Source organism: Hemiscyllium ocellatum, chromosome 10, assembly GCF_020745735.1.
Source record: "Hemiscyllium ocellatum isolate sHemOce1 chromosome 10, sHemOce1.pat.X.cur, whole genome shotgun sequence".
NCBI lineage: Eukaryota > Metazoa > Chordata > Chondrichthyes > Orectolobiformes > Hemiscylliidae > Hemiscyllium > Hemiscyllium ocellatum.
The window spans coordinates 68,069,002-68,092,536 of record NC_083410.1 but is presented as its reverse complement, the minus strand read 5'-3'; the positions used below and the strand labels follow the sequence as shown (position 1 = coordinate 68,092,536).

Here is a 23,535-nt window from a genome sequence, read left to right as displayed (position 1 = left end):
TAGGCATTTGTTATACTAATCTTAAAAAGATGTTTTAAAACCGCATTAAAATGATGAGTCTTACTTAAGCAAACTGCTTGAGCATATAGCTACTGCAAAGTCTAATATCATTAGAATAAGTTTTATTCCAACACCTTCAGTAGTTAGTTTTAGACAAAAAATTTAAAAAATGTTGTTGTTCAAGAGTTATTAATGATCAGATCTTCATAACATAATTTCTGTATATTTTCATAAAAGATCATAGTTTCTTTGGTGTATTCCTCACTCTGAGAAAATATAACACACATGTGCAATGATGACATAAATATAGTATCCTTTCTGATCAAATACAGTACCGTCAAAGTAGACGACATTTTGGAAGTGGAGCATACCTCAAATTTTAAAAAAAAGCATTTAATTGCCATTCTTCACCATATGTATCTTGAAGTTTACGCTCTCTCTGAAATCATCAATAGCAATGACAAAACTGACAGTAACGGTGTTGATATAATGCAAATCCAAACAGACTAGAGCAAACCTCACCATATATGTTAGTTTAATCAATAAAACCTGGAACAAAAAGTATTGGTGCACAAGACATTAACAGATGTCATAGAAGAAGGAAGTGAGGACTGCCGATGCTGGGGATCAGAGTTAAGAGTGTGGTGCTGGAAAAGCACAGGTCAGGTAGCATCCAAGGAACTTGAGAATCGACGTTTTGGGCATAAGCCCTTCATCTGTCTTTCCTGATGAAGGGCTTATGCCTGAAACATCGATTCTCCTGCTCCTCAGATGGTGCCTGACCTGAAGTTGTGTGAAGCAGGTAGGCTTCTATGACATGTTCGTTATGGAAGGAATTCAACCGACCAAGTCTGTATGCAATCATATACCTACAGCAATAGGCTGATGCTTAAATGCCCTCTGAAATGGCCAATAAGGCACTCAGTTACATCAAATTGCTATATTTGGAGGGTTTCACTGGATCACAAAGCTTCATTTCAGCCTCAAGCAAAATATGAACAAAAAGTATCAAATCCCAGCGTTCAGGTGAGAGTGACTGCCCTTGATATCATGATTGCATTTGACCAAATATGATATCAAAGAACCCTAATAAAATTGAAGTTAACGGGAATCTGAAAAACTCTTCACTGATGAAAGTCATACATAATTAACACAAAAGAAGATGGTTGTCTGCATTGGAGGCCAATCATTTGAGCATCAGGTAATGATGGCAGGGGTTTCTCACAGTAATGTTCAAGGCCCAACCATCTTCCATTGCTCCATTAATGACCCTCCTTCCAACACAATCTCAGAAATTAGGATGTCTTCTGATATGTTTGCTAACAATTCCACATTGTTCAGAAATAGTAACCAAAGCAATTGTGCCTGGTATGTAGAAGTAAAACATCTAACACAACAATACCTGAAAAACAACTATTTCTAAAATCTCTGCACAATATTTAATGACATCATCATCACAGGATTTCCAAGCATCATTTTCCAGAGCATTTCAGATCAAACACATAAATAGTGCAGCTGCAAAAGCAGGTCAAAGGCTGGTACTCTGTAGTGACTGACTGATCTCCAGACTTCCCAGACTTTCAACCACCCCTACAAGGCACCAGAGGGTAATATGATGGAATACATTCCACTTATTTGCACAAGTGCAATTACAAAAACACATAGGGAATTTAACATTGTTTCGGTCAAAAACAGCCATTGGACCCACATCCTACATGACATGAACTGCAGCAGTACACAGCAGAGATTCAACATCCCCCGAAGGTCAATGAATTCTACTCAATACCTACATCACATGAATGTGTGAAAGAGAACACCACGCAGTGTCTTTAAAAGCAACCAAGAGTGTCACAGAGAGATTTTTAAAATTAATTCTAACTTCCAGGTACATTTTCCATGACAATGCCTTCATCAGAGGTGATTTGCCAACCAGTCAGCACTCTTTTCTCATACAGTATAAACTGTTGCTCCCTTTGAATTCTGGCATTCTTGCGTCTGCCGTGATGACTGCTAGCCAAAAAGCCCCAACAGCAGGTCTTTTTTTAAAGAGAATGAGAGGGCTGTTAAATAATCCTGATTATTCTAATGAATTCTGATAACGGGGTAAAAATAAAAGCTTGGAAAGTTTTATACTACATCAGGTGTGAAGGTGGCACTTGTGCAAAAGCATCCCACAATTATTCGACAGTATACATAAACATCAAGAAATAAAAACAGAGGTGTCACTAAGTAGCTGCAGAGCATTCTAACAAGGTAGGGTATAAGTTGGAGGATATGATACACATTGGTACCACAATATAGGTAGAATGAGGATCCAAAATTGAGAAACCAGCAGAGCAAAAGTTTCATTACAAATGGCTCGGTACTAATAGCTGGTCAACAGAATTCAATAGTAAGTCAATGAGTGAGCAGAAAAAAATGGCAAAGTGCATTACTATAATAGAAGTAGGCTCAAATGATCCTCATTAAAAAAATGTAAACAGGCAATCACATCCACTTTGTGAAATCACTGCAAGTTTTACACATACACACACACATTCACACATATACAACACAGATATAGTGTCTCATACTATTTACTGTACCATTACTGAGAGGTGGTGTGGAGAGTTGGTTAGGGAACATACCTCTCTTATGACTTCAGACTTAATTTTATATGATAGGTTGACAATGAATATTTTGCACATATCTGTGTCGACATCAAGTTTTGGGATATATCAATAGAACCATTCAATATACAAAAATGGATGATTTGTTATTAAACAGGTCACAGATGAGACTGCACCTGAAACACTGTGCCCAATATTTAGTCACCCACAGGGCAGGTAATGTAGTAGTTTCGCAAAAGGTCCAAGAGAGAACTGCTTAAAGGATTCCTACATTAAGTAAATTCAGCTACTTAAGTGAGGTAAATGACCTTGGTCTATTAATTCCACAGCAGCAAGTCTTAAAGCTTCCCTGATAAAGGATTATAATATAATTAAAGCATTGGATAATAAGTCTTGAAATTTTACTCCAGATTAATAGGTAGGGGAAGATCAGTTTAAACACTTGTATTCTATCTAAAAGTAGGAAGAAACATTATTATTCTTTTAGCAGATAATAGCTCTAGAACACAGTGATGAATAGTGTACATGGTGGATTCAAGAACAAGTTAACCTGGTTATTTCACTGAACTGGAGAATGGATTACTCACCCACGAAGCGTATAAATCACCAACATATTCCACCCCGACCTTAAACTCACCTGGACCATCTCCGACACCTCCAACCCCTTCCTGGACCTCTCTATCTCCATCAATGAAGACCGACTCAACAATGACATTTTCTACAAACCCGACTCCCACAGCTACTTGAACTACACCTTCTCCCACCCTGCCTCCTGTAAAAACACCATCCCTTATTCCCAAATCCTCCGCCGCATCTGTTCCCAGAAGGACCAGTTCCACCACAGAACACACCAGATCACCTTTTATAAAAGACCGCAATTTCCCCTCCCACGTGGTTGATGATGCCCTCCAGCACATCTCATCCACTTATTGCACCTCCGCCCTTGAACCCCACCCCTCCAACTGCAACAAGGGCAGAACCCCCTGGTCCTCACCTTCCACCCAACCAACTTCCATATACATCGCATCATCCTCCACCATTTCTGCCATGACAACTGGACCCCAAGACCAGAGATCTTGTTCCCTCTCCACACCATCCGCTTTCTGTAAAGATCGTTCTCTCTGTGACTACCTCATCAAGTCCACGTCCCCCAACAACCCACCCTCCCCTTTGGGAACCTTGCCCTACCAAGACAGGAATTGCAAAACCTGCACCCACGCCTCCCCCCCTCCAAGACCTCAAATGAGCATTCCATATCCATCAAAGTTTCACCTGCCTGTCCACACATCATTTACTACATCCATTGCTCCTGATGCGGTCTCCTTTATATTGGGGAGACAGGACACCTACTCGCAGAGTGCTTCAGAAAATATCTCAGGGACACCCTCACCAACCAACCCCACTGCCCCGTGGTCAAATACTTCAACTCCCCCTCCCACTCTGCCGAGGACATGTAGGTCCTGGGCCTTGTCCATTGCCACTTCCTTACCACCCGACGCCGGGAGAAAGAACACCTCATCTTGCACCTCGGGACACCCCAACCCCATGGCATCAATGTGGATTTCACCAGTTTCCTCATTCCACCTCGGCCCACCTTATCCCTAGTTTCAACCTTCCAGCTCAGCACTGCCCTCATGACCTGTCCTAGCTGCCCACCTTCCTTCCCACCTATCTGCTTCACCCTCCCCTCCTGTCTATCACCATCACCCCCACCTCCATCCATCTTTTGACCTCTCAGCTACCTTCCCCCCCCCTCCCCCAAGCCCATTAGCCTCTTATTTGATTCTCCACCCCTGAGGCACCCAGCCTCATTCCTGATGCAAGTTTTTGCTCAAAACATCGATTTTCCTGCTTCTGGGATGCTGCCTAACCTGCTGTGCTTTTCCAGCACTAAACTCTCAACTCTAATCCCCAGCATCTGCAGCCCTCACTTTCGCCTGTACATCATCCTTAGCCATGGGATCACAAAATGTTTAAGTCAAGAGTGTGATTACTCAGTGTTCTTATCTAAGGTGCAAGAGTTCTTATCCACCTGTTTTGCAGCTGAGATCCAATCATCTGTAAAGTTTAAAAGCATATAAGGACCACATATAAGGAATTAACATGAGTAGTAAAATAGAAATCTAGTGATAACCACCATCCTGGGAATGAAGCTGAAGGACAAATCAACCACTTGATGAGAATTCAAAGTCAGAAATGAACATGGGATGTGGTGTTTCTGGCTTGTCCAGCATTTATTGCCCATCCCTAGTTGCCCTGGAGAAGTTGGTGATCAGCTGCCTTCTTAATCCAATAAAGATGTGGTAGGAAATAAACTGAACTAAAATAATAGAATAAATTCAAATGTTAAGTAATCACAGGTTACCGCTTCATCATTTTGTTGCACTTATCAAAGCAGCATTTTTTAAATTAAATTTTTAACTTGTAACTAAACACCCATTGTTAAGCAAATAGTGTACCTGGTCCACCATAACTGGGCATTTTATATATAGGAAATGGCTATAATGTTTTGACAATTGCCTGATTTAAATGTGAACATCTCAAGTAATATAATGTAAGCACTGTGGAAACACACACCCTCACAGCATACAATGGTTAGTTTTCTGGAGTAAGACTGCTCCAAGACAAGTGGAATTTGTTTCAACTACAAAACTTTATGCAGACCAATCCAGCTCCATCATGCTGATGCAGTTAGCATGGAAGATGTGAAGATTATAATAAACTGTATGATGTCCAAAAAAAAACATGCTCAGCAATTTGTAGTAATAAAGATCAGAACTATGAAAATGACCCAACGCAATGAAAGACTTGTAATAGCAATAGATGATGATATTAAAAAGAAACATTAGAAGACCAATCAATGGCCAAAAAAACCCCACAAAAACGTTAACAGTTCAACACTCAAAGTTACCTCAAAAAATGGAAATATTACAGAACCAAAGATGTGCCAATTGTAAAAGGAGATACTAATGCATAAATATACAAACATCCAATTCAATATTGAATTTTATACAATCATAAACTCTTACCCTTTGAATAAACTTTTCCACGCTCTGAACCACATGTTTGTAGAACTGTGAAGTAAAAGAAAAAAAAATTACACTTTTAAAGATAACTAGACAACTCAATAGAATAGTTAACAAGGTATACATGATCCTGGTATTTATGAAGACTGAGTTCAAAAGATCAGCCTGGAAATGCTCTGAAGTCTGGCACCTTCAATGGTGAAAGAAAGTAAGTGTTAATACTTCAGATTAATAAATTTCACCAGACCAAGGAAAAATATTAGATATTTAACTGATTTTGGAGGAAAAAAAAACAAAAAGGAAAGATCTGCAATGGGACGAGAGGGGCTAAATGACAAAAAGAAATGAGGAGTTACTTGGAATGCCAAATTGCTAAGAAAAAAATAGATATGTTCAATGATGACATCTTGGCTGTGGAAATGGCAGAGGATAGTCCGTTGAATACAGGAGTTTGAGGGGTTAGTGGTGAGGACAAGGGGAACCCAATTGTGGTTACAGAAGGTTGAAAAGGGGCAAGAGTGACAGTATCTGGGATTGGAGTGCCTGCAATTGACAACTTTGTTAGCCATGGTTGAAATTCCACAGAAGAAAAGGAAAGACATATCAAAGCAACTGGTACAAAAGGTTTCGGTATTGGCAGAATAGAGATAAGGCATTGGTTAAACTGAATAGAACTCTTACAGAAACCAAGGTGGAAGGAAGTGTAACGATGGTCACCGTGCAAGTCAATAATATTAGTTATTAGAGGACATTAGTTGATAGCCTTACCAAAGAAATGAAGACAAAAGACAAGGAAGAACTGCAAGAATTAAGATAAATAATATGCAGGTGAAGGGAGAGTGGAAATTGGGGGAAAACATTTCCAGTTTGGAGCAATAGCAGGTGAGAACTTTAAAGGTTAGCGTATTTATACAGGAGATAAGGAATGGGATCTGAATAGAGCTGAAACGTAGAACTCTGGAAACAGATTCAATAATAATTAAGAAAGAAGAATTTACTAAGTACTCAAATAAGAATAAAAATTGCAGAAATATATAAGAAAGATCCAGGGAGAGGGATTAGTACGATTGCTTATTACAAGAGCTGGGCAGACTTGATGGGTTAAATAGTCCCTTTCTGCACCATGGTATTCTATAAGAAGAAAGAAATAGACCAACAATGAGACAAATTTGAAGAAATAGAAAGTTGCAGCCTCTGGGGCAGCTGCTGAGGTGTTCCCATGGGAACCAGCTGGCTGAGCCAGGGAATTTGAAACTAAAGCAACTGAATAACTAAGCCTACAACACTACAGTATTTCATCAAATCTGCATCTGCTTTAACATTAGCTAAACACTTTCATTTGCTAAATTCATTAAAGTGAATAGTTACAATGTATTTTATTTCCATATTGCAGATTAGCAGTAATTATACATCAGTCTTGCCCCCAAATTAACTGAATTACAAGTTTGCCCCTTAAATACTGATGCAAACGATTAATCGAAAATACATTCACTTCTCATTCTTAATGCCAGAAATATTGAACATTACAGATTTCTTGCTTTCGGAGGAATTTCAACAACGTATATTTGTAAACTGCCTTTTACTTGTAAAACATCCCAAGATACTTGGAGAAAGTGAGGACGGCAGATGCTGAAGATCAGAGTCGACAGTATGGTGCTGGAAAAGCACAGGTCAGGCAGCATCCGAGAAGCAGGAGAATTGACGCTTTGGGCATAAGCTGATGAAGGTCCGATGATTCCTGATGAAGGGCTTATGCCCAAAATGTCAATTCTCCCGCTCCTCGGATGCTGCCCGACCTGCTGTGCTTTTCCAATAAACTACCCTATACTACTCCCACTTTCCAGCACTTGGCTGGAAAGTGGGAGTAGTATAGGGTAGTTATAACATTTCAGGTGCTCATCCACTTTTTAAGGGCTTATGTCTGAACGTCGATTCTCCTGCTCCTTGGATGTTGCCTGACCTGCTGCGCTTTTCCAGCAACACATTTTTCAGGTCTGAGCTCCAGCATCTGTAGTCCTCACTTTCTCCTAGAGTAGTTTATTGTCAATGCAAACTTATTGGGCTAAAGGGTTTATACTGCACTGTGATTCTACAACAGATGGATTAGCAAAAGAGTATATTCTAGTTCTTGGGGCTTAATTTAAATTATGATACTGTGACTTTGCAGTGCACAAGACCCAACTTCTCACAACATGCAAACTTTGATTAAAGCCTGGTGATTAGAATCATATTCTTGCACATCATGAAAGGTTTGGATAATGGAGCTTTTGCCAAAACAAAATTGAATATACTGTTAGGATACCTTTTACTGAACTCAGTAGAAATTATGATTGGCCAGACAACATGTCTTTTTCATTAAAACAGCATAGAAGCAAATCGGATGGCATTACAAGTAAATCTTTAAAAAAATTTAAAAGGGCAGAAGTCTCTTTTCCAGCCAAACAGGTGTCGTTTCCAAACACAAAGCGTGCTGTCACACAACCAGACATTGGGCACTAAAGGCAAAGACCTAAACATAAGTGCATGAAACCTGTCAACAGATACAACTACAGATATTGAATTTGAGATAATAGCATATATGAATCCAAAATTTGTGAACAATATTACTGTAATAGTAGAATGAACAGGAGTTATGTTTTAACAGTGATATAATCAACAATCTAAACAACTGTAATTTCACAAAAGCTAGTGTTAGCTAGCTCAATATATTATTTTGTTACAATGGAAGCTTAAACAAACAGACTGCCAAACTGTTCCCTGACAGACCTCATATCTGGTCAGGAAGCATCCGAGGAGCAGCAGAATCGATGTTTCGGGCAAGAGCCCTTCATCAGGAATGGCTCTGATGAAGGGCTCTTGCCTGAAACTTAGATTCTCCTGTTTCTCGGCTGCTGCCTGACCTGTTGTGCTCTTCCAGCATCACACTCTTGACTCTGATCTCCAGCATCTGCAGTCCTCACTTTCCTCAAGACCTCTTTATCTGCCAACTTTTATCACAACTACTGACTGAAATACGTCCACTGTTAAATTAATTTACACCAGGTATCTTTATTTTCTGCGTGTTTAAAACCTGAGCATTTAGTATCAGTTACTACTGAAGCAGGAACACCCAATTGGAACAGCACCAAACCAGTAGAAAATGCAACCACATGGGTAAGAATATCAGTCGACTAGTTGTTGTGGAGAGTACACATCAATATTCCAAATCAGATATGTCATGCACAGTGGTTGTAGTGAACAGAAGCTGAGGGATTTCTCACATCCTAACCACTTCAAATTTTGTTGTGCTGGATTGTTTAAAACACTAGATGTAACATGGAGTAATAATAAGATTTTTAGTAGCAAGCAGCATTGAAGAATAATCGAGAATGGTATTTTTCATAAATGAGATGAAAAAGTAACTGAAACAAAAATTAACTAAATAAATATCAAATAGGTTTGCCACAGAAGTTTGAAAAATTTTGAATAAGCATCAAAAACAGTAATGACACAAAAATTTGAAGTTATACGTTAAATGTTCTATCAGAATTATGTATATTTAAATAAACCAAAAAAACTATGAAAGTGGAAAGTTTTCTTACGAATTTGCAAACCCAAGAACATTTTAAAAAGAAACATTTCCCTGCTATTTAATATTCCAGTGCCTTCTTCATAGTTTTGTAGTTTTCAACATTTCTTTCAAGATAATGTGGGCATTGCTGGAAGCCAAATATTCATTACTCATCATTAACTGCCCTTCAAATGAGTCATTAATTATGCAATTTCAGAAGAAGTTTAAGAGTCAACCAAATTACTTTGGAGCTGGAGCTACATATGGGTCAGGTAAGGCAAAGATGGTAAGGAAAGATAAAGGACATGAGTGAACCAAATAAAAACTTTTACAATCAATTATGGTTTCACTGTCATCATGACTGAGGCTAGCTCTAAACTGCAGACTAATCAAGCTAGTGGACCTATGCCTTACCACCCACTTCACCTTCAACAACAAAACCTACAGACAAACCAACAGAACACCCATGGGATCTCTGATATCAGGGTTCTTAGCAGAGGCAGTAATGCAGAGACTTGAACAAACAGCTCTGCCAACCATCCAACCCAAACTTTGGGTCTGCTATGTGGATGACACCTTTGTCATCACTAAACAAAACAAGTTAGAGGAAACCTTCAAGACCATCAATAATACCCTTACTGGCATAAAATGCAGTAAAAAGTAGGAAAACAACAACAAACTGCCATTCCTAAATGTCACAGTAGAACGAACAGCCAATGGGGAACTTCAAACCAGCGTCTACAGGAAAACAACACATACAGACCAAATATTGAACTACAAAAACAATCATTCCATACCCACAAACGAAACTGCATCAGAACATTATTTCAACGAGCCAACTCACACTGTAGCACAGAGGAACTATGCAGAGCAGAGGAAAATCACCTATACTGTGTATTAAAAAATGGGCACCCAATGAACACATACCGCCAATTTCTCAGCAACAAACCCAAACAAGCAGACAAAACACGTCCAGAAACCCTAAACACGTCCAGAAACCCTAGCCACTCTCCCCTACATCAAAGACATCTTGGAAATGACTGCCAGACTACTCAGACACCTTGGTATCATGGTAGCCCACAAACCCACAACACATTAAAACAGCAGCTAATGAACCTGAAAGACCCTATACAGACAAGCAAAACTAATGTCATTTACAAAATACTGTGCAAGGACTGTAACAAACACTACATTGGACAAACAGGCAGAAAACTAGCTACCAGGATACATGAACACCAACTCGCCACAAAAAGACATGACCCTCTCTCAATAGTATCCTCACATATAGATAAGGAAGGACATGACTTCGACTGGGACAACACATCCATCCTAGGACTAACCAAACAAAGACACACATAAGAATTCCTAGAAGCATGGCATTCTAACCGGAACTCTATCAACAAACACATCAAGTTAGACCCCAAATACCACCCTCTGAGAAATAGGAACAGGAAGTGACTTCACCATAGGAAATAACATCACCAACCCAACAAAACCCAAACATATAAATAAAAAGCAGGAATTTTCAGGGTTGCTTCGCCTGAGGCCCACTGAAGATGTTACCTAGTAGGGTAACGAAAGGTCTGCTGGAAAAGTGCAGGTCAGGCAGCATCAAAGGAACAGGAGAATTGACGTTTCGGGCATAAGCCCTTCTTCAGGAAATCCTGAAGAAGGGCTTATGCCCGAACCATCGATTTTCCTGTTCCTTTGATGCTGCCTGAGCTGCTGCGCTTTTCCAGCAACACATTTTTAAGCTCTGATCTCCAGCATCTGCAGTCCTCACTTTCTCCTAATGAAACGTCTGGAAATGAACCTTCCAGCTCAGCAAGCAAATCTACGTTCAAAACTTATGTGATCCCATACAAGGGTTTAACTTCAAAAATCCAACATATGAACATTCCCTATACTTACAAATGGTTATATTATATTGGCCTGCATAGTGTTCCTGCGTAATCGGTTTGTGGACAGATTCAAGAATGAAACCATTTGCAATCCAGGGACTACCTGCATTTAACTTCCACAAATCATTTGACATGCAGTACTAGGAAAATGAGTAAACAAGGAAGGAAGAGAATGTAGGGCAACGCATGGCATGTGTGAGGGTGGTGAGGAGAGGAAGAAAAAAAAACACAAAGAAAGAAGGGTGGGAAGAATATTTTTTTTAAAATGGTTTGGTTTGCATTCTAAATCTGATCTGCTGATGGCTAATGAACACTTTAGGATCACGCCACTTTTAAAAACTGATGTTATGTTATATCGACTCAGTAAACTGACTCAGTTTTTAACTTTTCAAAATGATTCTTCATTTTGTTTCTTTATTGGGTCATTGTGCAATATGTTGTAAGCAAACCAATCTTGGCATTAACTCAATTTGCCAAAGGTGGCTTGATTAATTCTCTTAAAAAAATGATCACGATTTGCTGAGAAATCTTTTTGCATGCCCTCTGTCTTTTTTCATTTTTCTTTATTCATTCATGAGTGTTGGCTAGGCCAACATTTATTGTCTATTCCTAGTTGTTCTTGAGTAGATAGTGGTGAGCTGCTTTCTCAAAGTACTACAGTCCAATATGTAATTAAAAAACTGCTAGCTTTCTGCACATATGATAAATTAATTGCATCCTCAGCAGCATAAAGATTTACTGTGTGTAGAAATGCATCAGTTTTTTAAAATAAAATTTTGATTTAAGCTTATTCCCCATGTGCCAACTGAAATACAGTGATGCCAAGGAAATTAGTATTCCATATGTGGTGTGGCTTTAAGTTTAATGGACAGGTGATAATTATTGAGGACACAGGTGAATTCTTCTAATTCAGTTTCTTCGAAAGTCCAAATCTCCCAAGTGTCATCTAAATATTTGAATCAGTTTTATAAGATTGCGACTGTAAGAGTAGGTCAGTATCTGGGAATTCTGCAGTGAGCACAATTACGACTGGACACTAGTGTTGGCTGTGATACACTTGCAAGGATCTGACAGAGCCACAATGGCTATAAATTCTGTCTTACAATCTTATACTCCATAACCACCTGATGAAGGAGCAACGTTCCAAATGCTATTGCTTCCAAATAAACCTGTTGGAACTATAACCAGGTCCAACACCCGTACCTCCAAATGATAGCCAAATGGCTGCTTTAGGTTCTGCACTCAATCCATAATTCTACATATGGGTCACCTCCTGATTTTGCAAAGCCTGCCCACTGTTTACAAAGAACAAGTCAAGCGTGTGATTAAATTCTCCCCAATTACTTAGATAAGTACAATTTAATAATATTCAACATGCTCATTGCCAACCAGAACAAAGCAGCTCACTGGAGTGGAAGGTGGTAGGGTTTTGATAATGTCACATGACTAGTAACCTTTAATCCCAAGATAAGGCTCTGGGGGCAAGGGCTCAAATCTCACCATGGCAAATGAAAAAAATCAGAATTCAGTAAAAAGTTAGCCTACCATGTGACCACTGCTGACTGTTGTAAAAACCGATCTAGTTCACTAATATACTTTAGGGAAGGAGAACCATCAATCTTATTTTTATTAACCTATTTTCCCAATCAACCTGTTTGCCGATGTTATTACGCACCTCGGGATCAGGTGGGCCTTGAACCCAGGGCTCCCTGGTTCAGGGCAGGGATACTACCACTGTGCCTAGATGTCATTTTTAATTTGTTTGGTCTACACATTACACCTGATGGTGAAAAATGTGTTGCTGGAAAAGCGTAGCAGGTCAGGCAGCATCCAAGGAGCAGGAGAATCGACGTTTCGGGCATAAGCCCTTCTTCACCTGATCCACAACAATGTGGTTGATTCTTAATTGAGTAATTAGGGATGGTTAATAATTGGTACCACAGCCAGTGATGTCAAGCTCCCACAACTGAATCAGAAATACCAACACCTTAAACATTTGCTCCCTCCATGACCAATGCACAACTATGCAAGATGATTCACAGCAACTCACCCAGGCTCCTTCAACAGCACTTTCCAGACCTGCAATCTCTACCACCCAATGTACAAGGACTGCAGATACATGGGAACACCAACACATGCAAGATCCTCTCCAAGTCAGACAAAGTCTTAGAACAATACTAGACTTCCTTTACTGTTTGTGGGTGAAAACCCTGCAACAATTCTGCACCACGTGGAATACAGCAGCACAAAACAACAGCTCACTACCAACTTTATAAAAGCAATAAGATGAGAAGTAACTGTTGGTTCAGTTAGCACACCACCCACAATATGGCCTCTCAACTCCTAGATTCAAATGCACTGACCAATGAAGGCAAGCATACCAAAAACCTTCTTCATTATCTTACCTACTTGCAATTCCACTTTCAAGGAACTATGAACCTGCAATCCAAGGTCTCTTTGTTCAGCAACACTCCCTAGGACATTATCATTAAGTGCATATGTCCTGTCATAATTGGCTTTATCAAAATACAGCATCTCGCATTTATCTAAATTAAACTCCAACTGCCACTCCTCAGCCCATTGGCCCATCTGATCAAGATGCCGTTGTAATCTGAGATAACTTTCTTCACTGTCCACTAAACCTCCAATTTTGGCATCATCTGCAAACTTAGTAAACAAAACTCTTATGTTCACATCCAAATCATTTATATAAATGACGAAAAGCAGTGGACCCAGCAGCAATCCTTGCAGCACACCACTGGTCACAGGCCTCCAGTCTGAAAAGCAACCCTCCCCCACCACCAAGGTCTTCTACCTTCGAGCCAGTTCTGTATTCAAACAGCTAGTTCTCCTTGTATTCCATCTGATTCCAACCATGCTATTTAGCCAGAGACTTTTCCCCAGGGTAGGACTGATTGGCACGAGGCTTCATAGTTTTAAGATGTTAGGAGAAAGGTATAGAGGGTACATCAGAGGAAGGTTCTTTATGCAGAGAGTTGTGAATGCATGGAATGCGTTGCCAGCAGTGGTGGTGGAAGCAGAGTCATTAGGGACATTTAAGCGACTGCTGGACATGCACATGGATAGCAGTGAATTGAGGGATGCGTAGGTTATTTTATTTTTACATTAGGATTAATCCTTGGCACAACATCATGGGCCAAAGGGCCTGTTCTATGTGCTATATTCTAACCAGTCTTTTTTCTACATTAATGGCGTTGGTGCCCTTTTTGTCACAGTAGCTGTCTAAAAAGCATAACTTTACAATACAAAGCTATTGACATTCATTATCTCTTTCTTCAAAATATTTTGAATGTATCTTCCAAGGAAGAAAATCAGCCATAATGTGTGATTATACATGTGACTGCAAACCCATAGTAATGTGTTAGACAGTTAATCATCCTCAAGAAAGGCCTAGCAAGCCCCTCAATTCAATGGCAACAAATTAGAGTCAGAGAATTGTGCAGCACAGGTACAGACCCTTCAGTGCAACTCATCCATGTTGACCAGATATCGTAAATTAAACTAATCCCATTTGATAGCACTTGGCCGAAATCCCTCTAAACTCTTCCTATTCATATACCCATCAAGATGCCTTTTCAACGTTCTAATTCTAGCAGCCTCCATCACTTCCACTGGCAGCTCATTCCATACATGCACCACCATTTGCGTGAAGAAATTGTCCCTTAAGTCCCTTTTAAATCTTTTCCCTGTCACCCTAAACTTATGACCTCCAGTTCTGGCCTCCCCCACCCCAGGGAAAAGACCTTGCCTATTTTCCCTATTATGCCCCTCAAGATTTTATAAATCTCTAAAAGGTCACCCCTCATCCTCTGATACTCCACGGAAAACAGCCCTAGACAATTCAGTATTTGCTTACAGCTCAAACCCTCCAAGTTAGCAACATCCTTCTATAGCCTTGCCAACTATACCCACATCAAGAAAGCCTTTTCTTTTAAAAGGATAAGCGCAGAGAAGTTATTCAAAGAAAAATATTCCAAACGATCAGACAATAATACTGATATGACTTGGGAAATTGGATTAGGGATTTCAAATAAAAACTTCAGTGAAACTGAAAGACAACTTAATAACTCAAACATAAAACATGTAATTACTTTTGCTTATTTTGCTTGATGGCATATTTTGGAATAGACAAATGAAAAAAGGCAGGAAAATATTTTTCGGTGACCTGTGAGGAACGAAAAAGCATATTCATTGCATGGCAAAGACAGTAAATACAAGCATGAATCACTGACCCTTTATTGTTACTGGGTAATAGGCCATCACTATCTTCTCATGTGCAATTAATACTGGCCTCATCAATAATGTCCACTCTCCAGTAATAAATTTACCAAAACACAAGTTAGCATTGATTGAAGTACCACCTAGTCTGCCCCCCCCCGCCACAAGAACCCCCCAACCCTGCCTCCCTGACCTCATCAACCTGCCCAATCTAATCCCAGTCCGACCCCCAGACCTGCCCCACTCCCAAGACCGCCGCCCCGATCCACATCCCCAGCAGCCGGAATGGACACCAATAGTAAGACTGGTGCTGCCTTGGGAGGGGTTCTCTAAATAGCAAAACCACACAAATTTTTACTGCAACATTTTTGACAAGTTTCATCTTTACCCTGCACAGGACAATGTTTGAGAGATTATCTGGGCGGGGGGTTTAGGGTATACCCCCGTGTAGAACTCCAAGGTAAGTGTCGAGAGAGAGAGAGAGAGAGAGAGAGAGAGAGAGAGAGAGAGAGATAGAGAGATATAGAGAGAGAGAGAGAGAGATAGAGAGAGAGAGAGAGAGAGAGATAGAGAGAGAGAGAGAGATAGATAGATAGATAGAGAGAGAGAGAGATAGATAGATAGATAGATAGAGAGAGAGAGAGAGAGATAGATAGATAGATAGATAGATAGATAGATAGAGAGAGAGAGAGAGATAGATAGAGAGAGGAAGAGGATAGCTGGTCAGTCATTTGGAGACGGTGCCTGGGCTCCAATCAATGTCCACGACTGTTCTCCGCAGCATTTCAGTAAGCAGAGTTCATTTTTAATCACTGCAAACAAAAGGCGAGATCAGTGTTGGAAACACCTCTTTGCTGTAATGTTTTTATCGGGACCTCGAGATTTCCTTCGGATAATCTGATATTCGGATAATCGAGGCTCCTCTGTATACCTCCTATGTTCACATCCAAATCATTTATATAAATGACAATGTTTTAAAAAACTGAAGGATAAGTTGAAAAATGTTCATAGACTGTGCTTTATTCCAACACTAAGGTCAGTAATCTAACCAACAACCCAAACACTAAGTGTTTTGTACCAAAGCCACATACCTTACAGAAGGGATGCCACTACAATTTCTTTGTATCTTTATTATGTATAACAGACAAATTCACTTTAATTCAAACTGTTTCAAAAAAATGTTGTTGATTGTGAGAGAATATATATGGTATAAGCAAGTGGTTCAGCAGAGCATGACTCAGATCAGCTAAGAACTTAGTTAACAATAGGGTGCTGATTAGATTAGTTTCCCTACAGTGTAGAAACAAGCCCTTCAGTCCAACCAGTCCACACCAACCCTCCGAAGAGCAACCACCCATTCCCCATATTTACCCCTGACTGATGTACCTAAAGGTATGGGCAATTTAGCATGGCCAATTCACTTAACTTGCACATCTTTGGACTGTAGGAGGAAACCGGTGCACCTGGAGGTAACCCACGCAGGTACGGAGAGATTGTGCAAACTCTACACAGTTGCCAGAGGCTGGAATCAAACCCAGGTCCCTGGAGGCAGCAGTGCTAACCACTGAGCAACCTTGCCACCCCCTGGAGGCAAGGTTAATGGATTAACAAGGTGGAAACGCATTCATAATGTAGAGCCATTTAACAAGATGAGATGGCATTCAATATGTAACATCCGTTACCAAGGTGATAAGTATCCATTGTATGTATCCAGTTAACAAGATGATGAACATTAATTGTATAACTGTAAAGGGCTGGGTCTCTGCTATTGATACTTATTGATTCTAACGGTCACCCAATTAATATGTATGTTGCCTTATCTGGATGCTCCTCCCTATAAAATGACTATATAGTTCATTGACAAACTGCTGTTCCAGAGAAGACTGAGAACTCACGTCTCTGTGCACATTGGCAATCATTCTCTCTCCCTCCACGGCCCGGAATAAAGATGAAGGAGGTAAAGTCTCTGAGCATTTTGCTTCAAAGGAGGGAGGAAAGAGGACGACAACTGCAATAAGATTTCTATAGAAGATCCAGTATATAACAACTCGGATGTGCATAAATTAATGCAAAGATGTTTGTAGCATTGAAGAACTCAGAAGTGTGAACAACTTAAATGAGTACTTTGCAGCAATCAAAAATCATCAACTTCCAATAGCCCTTTCATTGTAGAATTGAGACATTTAATTGTAGTTTATCAACTTGCAGCTTTTCACCATAGAGCTTTTGGTTAATAAAGCTACTTGCTAGCACCAGAGAGATTCATCAGTTTTAGTTTTCAGTAGACAATTTAGCAAGTTGCAAATAAACAAACACAGCAGCAATTTGTATTCACTCTAGGATGTCCTTTTTTTCAAAAAAACTTAACACATGAATATGGATTGTATTAATATTTTCACAGATAATGTTTAGTATTGGGAAAATTATTGCCACAATGGCAAGGTCATGAAAATGCTGGACTATAGAGATTGGCAAAACAAGTCACCCACATTTATTTAGAGCCAGAGTTAGAGATATAAAATAGTTAACTGGAGAAAGTATAAACATTGGACTTAAAGATCAATTTCAGGATAAACCCAGAGAATCTATGTCAGCTTAGATATGGGTGGTGCTTTGGAAAGCTCGCAGGTTTCAATTTCTGGACGTTTGCTGGGAGAGGTTTAAACTACAGTTTTGGACTCCCTATGTTTTGCAGCTCACCAAGAGGATGTTTGCCAAAATAAACAACTGACAGACCTTCAATGAAAGTAGAATTACACATTTGCATCACCGCCGACAGCATGAAAAGCGGGGAGCTTTCATCACAGATTCAGTCTTGTGAGAAACAGAGGTGGAAGATTACCTGGAATGAAACTTGGAGGAGGACTTAATGGACCGTACGTCATATTACAAAAGAAAGCTAAGTAGCTTCAAGATATTGGAAAATGAATCAAAATTGGGGGGGGGGGGGGGGGGGGGGGGGGGGGGGGAGAGAGCTCAAGAAGATTGACAGCTGGAACTCAAGAAGATTGTCCTGAAGACTGACTGACCCATGGATGGAACTTACAGAAGTACATGACTTTAAGATTAATGCACCTCATTAGAGGATTCTTGAATGAAATATAAGCAAACTTGGTGCATGTCTACAATTATGAACCATACTTTGAGTTAATAGTACTCGGTTAAGGCGTTTACATACAAATAAGTTTGTCTTGCCAAAGAAAAGATGAAACCCTGTGGCATCACTGTATTAGCTAAAACTAGTATTCAGGCATCCTTTTAAATATTAACAGTTCTTATTGGGATCACAACACAACAAAAGAAAATCTCAAACTGGCAGTAAAGGAGGAAAGACTCTTGTCTTCCATCAACGTTTTTGTTAAAACAATCCCAAACAAATACCACTCTTATCTTGTCTCACAGTCTTCATGTATTTCTACCTCATTCTCTTCTCATTGGAGCCTAGAAAGCATTGGGGACCTTGGTGTTATGTACATCAGTCCCTTCAGGTAGTGGGACAGGTGGATAAAATGGTAAGGTTGCATATGGGATACTAACCTTTATTTGCCAAAGGAAGAATTTAAGTGCAGGGAGATCTATTACAAATGTATAAATTATTGGTTAGGCCACAGAAAGAATAATGTGCACTGTTCTGGAATCCACATTATAGAAGTGGTGAGATTGTATTGGACAGGAATAAGAGATTTACCGGGATGTTGTCTGGGCTGGAGAAAACAAACCCTTCGGTCCAACCCGTCCATGCCAACCAGATATCCCAACCCAATCTAGTCCCACCTGCCAGCACCCGACCCATATTCCTCCAAACCCTTCCTATTCATTTACCCATCCAAATTCCTTTTAAATGTTGTAATTGTACCAGCCTCCCCATGCAGACAGATTTGGATAGAGTGAGGTTGTTTGCCTTGGGAGGAGAGGAGACTGAGAAAGAACATGATTGAAATGTATAAAATGAGGTGCAAAGACAGAGTAGATGAAAAGAAATCTTACTTCTTTAAGAAGGGATTAATGACCAATGGACACAGATCAAGTAAGGGGCAGGAGGTATGGAGGGGTTGCAAGGAAAAGAATTTTCACCCAGAGTGTGATGGGAATCTGGAACCTTCTGCTTGTATGGGTGGCAGAGGTAGAAACTCTCTTGACAAGTATTTTAAATATGCTTTTGTGATGTCAAGACATACAAGATTAAGGGCCAAGTGCTGGAAATGGGATTACAGTAGCTAGGTAGCTGATTTTGACTTGTACAGACTTGATGGGCTTTTTTCTACAGTGTAGGCCTCTATAACTCTTTAACTTTGAGATATGGTCAGTTACCTGATTATACCCCAAGTGCAATACTGATCAAAGAGAACAAATACTGCGTACAAATATCTTCTAAATGCCATGACTATTTGCTTATTCTATTCCCTCTTGCCAAAATTCTTGTTTCTTTTTAAAAATGTTTTGCTATCAACAATACTTTCGGATTACAGCCAATAGTTTCAGAACATATAACAGAAGAATTTATAAAAACAATAACCATATTGGATTACAGAGATGCTGCTTTTCCATTACTTTTTACATTACAGTTCAGACCCAGTTCTAATGAAATTATTGTCCAAAGTTAAACCAAGACCTCAAATAATTTTTGTTTTATAGTTTGCATTCTTCCAGCAGCTTTTTTTTAAAAAGTTCGAATTAACATGAAATGCTAAACATAAAAAAAAACTTTGCCAGATGGGATAAGGTTTCATTCTAAACTCTCTTCAGTGTCACACATACACCAAAACCTGGTTACAGCAGTAGTTCTCTACAGTTTCTGGTCAACTGTTGTACAGCCCTTCACAAAGTTGCTGACGCAAAGAGTTAGAGCCAGAGTTCCAAAATTAGGAATTCTTTACTATCAGCTGATGGGTAAACCTAACATAACACTGATGCTAGTACATGTAGAATTAAGAGATACTGGCCTCCAGACAGAGCCCAGGCAGGAAAATTACCTAAAGCTCCTATTAATGCTGCAAGTTCAACATCCTATTGCCCACAAACTTCACAAACAAAATTTCTTTAACAACCAAGCTGTATACTAAACCTCTCTAAATTTAAATGAAAAAAATTGCATTAATAAATCAATTAACAGAGAACTTGTTCTAGGAGAAAGTGAGGACTGTGGATGCTAGGAGATCAGAGCTGAAAAATGTGTTGCTGGAAAAGCGCAGGAGGTCAGGCAGCATCCAAGGAGCAGGAGAATCGACGTTTCGGGCATAAGCCCTTCTTCAGGAATGAGGAAGGTGTGCCAAGCAGGCTAAGATAAAAGGAAGGGAGGAGGGACTTGGGGGAGGGGCACTGGGGGCAGAGAGGTCAGGAAGAAGATTGCAGGTCAAGAAGGCAGTGCTGAGTTTGAGGGTTGGGATTGAGTTAAGTGTGTGTGGGGTGGGGGGGGGGGGGGGGGGGGGGTAATAAGGTAGCTGGAGAAATCTGCATTCATCCCTTGTGATTGGAGGGTTCCTAGGCGGAAGATGAGGCACTCTTCCTCCAGGCATCGTGTTGCCATGGTCTGGCGATGGAGGTGGTCAAGGACCTGCATGTCCTTGGCGGAGTGGGAGGAGGGAGTTAAAGTATACAGCCATGGGGCGGTTGGGTTGGTTGGTGCGGGTGTCCCAGAGGTGTTCTCTGAAATATTCCGCAAGGAGGCAGCCTGTCCCCCCAATGTAGAGGAGGCCACATCGGGTGCAACGGATGCAGTAAATGATGTGTGTGGAGGTGCAGGTGAATTTGCCAACACCAAAAATACCTTGTCAGCTAACTTCCTGTTTCCTATAAGCTAACGAATCATTTATGTGGCCCTCCTCCAACCCCTCACTTACAACGCTGTCTTACTTTGAGTAGTGACCTTTGATCCGCCACCTTATCAAATGCTTTATGAAAATCCAAGTACACTTCATCTAGAGATTCCCCATCATCCACCTTTGTGGTTACTTGCAAATAACTCAAACAAATTAAACACAACTTCAGTTTCTCAACATCATTGATGACAATAGATGATTTGATTTTGAATTTCTAACTGCACTGTTACAACCTCACTAATAATTTTTTGAAGCCATTTCCTTGCAATAGATATTAAACTAATTTGCCAATAATTTCCTACTTTTTCCTTCTTTCCCCTTTTAAATAAAGGTATTATATTTACTATTTTACACCAACTGGAATCCTTCCAGAATGTAATAATTTTTTCAAGTCTGTAGCCCCCTATCTCTGAAGTTACTTCTTGTAAGACACTGGGATATGGCCAGATCTAACAGTCTTTATATTAAATATATTTCTCTGTCCCTTTTCCATGGTGATGATGATTTTCTTTACCCCCTCTTGTGCTTTCACTTCTCGATTTTCAAGTATCTGTTAGGATAAATAGCCAAGGTCTTTTCCCTGTCGTGGGGAGTCCAGAACTTGAGGGCATAGGTTTAGGGTGATAGGGGAAAGATATAAAAGGGAATTAAGGGGCAACCTTTTCACACAGAGGGTGGTGCATGTATGGAATGAGCTGCCAGAGGAAGTGGTGGAGGCTAGTACAATTGCAACATTTAAAAGGCATCTGGATGGGTATATAAATAAGAAGGGTTGAGAGGGAGATGTGCCAAGTACTGACAAATGGGACTAGATTAGGCTCAGATATCTGGTCGGCATGGATGGGTTGGTCCAAAGGGTTTGTTTCCATGCTACACTCTGACTTTTTTTTAAATCCTCTAATGGAAAGACATACAAAATACAGCTGCCAATTGCATGCATTTCCTCAAACAGGACCAGCAAACACTTGAATTTTTTTTATTTGAATACTTACAGAAAAACACTGCCCTTTTTCATATTTTTAGCTGGTTTTCTCTCATGCACTAATTCCTCTTTCTCTTAGTTATTCCTTACACAGGGGCTTGTTAAAATCTATTGACTCTCCACACATTATTATCTTCAGTGTCCTTATTTAGTCACAGATGATGAAACTTTGAGATAAATTACTGCCTGGAGTAATCACATATCTTATTCAAAGCTTTCTAAAGCACCTCTCAAGATTTAACCTTGTTTTTCAATTCATTTTATCTAGTACTGCTTTCATGTCCAGCTACTTACTTTTTGTGACCCTCACCTCGACTCAGATGTTTGAATAAATGAGAAAGTTGCATTCTTGGGTTACTTTGCAACAATCTCAAGACATATATGTGTGTGACCCCACACTCTCACAGACACACCGCAACAGGCACCGACATGCATGCACACATACACAAGTTGAGGGGTGAATTTGTAGTTGCAGAAGTACATTTTATTTTGCTCAAAAACTGCATACATCTATGTAAGATTCTGTAAATCCTACTTTAGATATAGAATGAGTCTAACCTAATATTGGGACACAAACAGACTTTAACTTCACACCTTCAATGCATTATCCGAGTTGACATGACACTTATTGTTAAAAGCTATCCTGGGAATGTAACTTTAAAAAAGCTCTGGGATTTTGAGTGATTTTTATGAAGTAACAAAGTAGATTGATGAGGACTAAGAGGGGGACATGTTCTATATGGTAAGGCGCACTTCAGTAAGGCGTTAGACAAGGTTCCTCATGGTAGACTGGTTAGCAAGGTTAGATCTCATGGAATATCAGGAAAACTAGTCATTTGGATACTGAACTGGCTCAATGGTAGTAGACAGAGGGTGGTGGCGGAGGGTTGCCTTTCAGACTGGGATTTTCATATGAAGGAACCAAAACTAATGATCATTCAAAAAGATGAAAGACTCAAGCTAAATTTGTTTAATATCACATTCAATGAGTTCCTGTTAGTTTTAAAATAGTGACAGAAAAGGATGGACTGGATATAAAACTTAAAGTTCCAAATAGAAGGAAGGCCAATTTTGATAGTATTAGGCAAAAACTTTCAAAAGTTGATTGGGGGCAGATATTCGCAGGTAAAGGGATGGCTGGAAAATGGGAAGCCTCAAAGATGAGATAATGAAAGAGACTGTGTATTTCTGTCAGGGTAAAAGGCAAGGCTGACAGGTGTAGGGAATGCTGGATGACTAAAGAAATTGAGGATATGGTTAAGAAAAAGGAAGCACATGTCAGGTATAGACAGCAGAGATCGAGTGAATCCTCATAAGAATATAAAAGCAGTACAAGTATACTTAAGAGGGAAATTAAGGGCAAAAGGTGGACATGAGAAACCTTTGGCAAACAGGGTAAAGGAGAATCC

General features: G+C 39.9%; 1 protein-coding gene across 2 annotated transcripts in view; it reads right to left on the bottom strand.

Moving 5' to 3' along the window:
• The window catches only part of scaf8 (SR-related CTD-associated factor 8), a 136,123-nt gene that overhangs the window by 80,668 nt on the left and 31,920 nt on the right, over positions 1 to 23,535 (bottom strand). For both annotated transcript variants that reach the window (XM_060831571.1, XM_060831572.1), the window contains exon 3: positions 5,639 to 5,683. In XM_060831571.1, the coding sequence (XP_060687554.1) occupies positions 5,639 to 5,683 (45 nt within the window). The remainder of the gene's footprint in view (positions 1 to 5,638; positions 5,684 to 23,535) is intronic.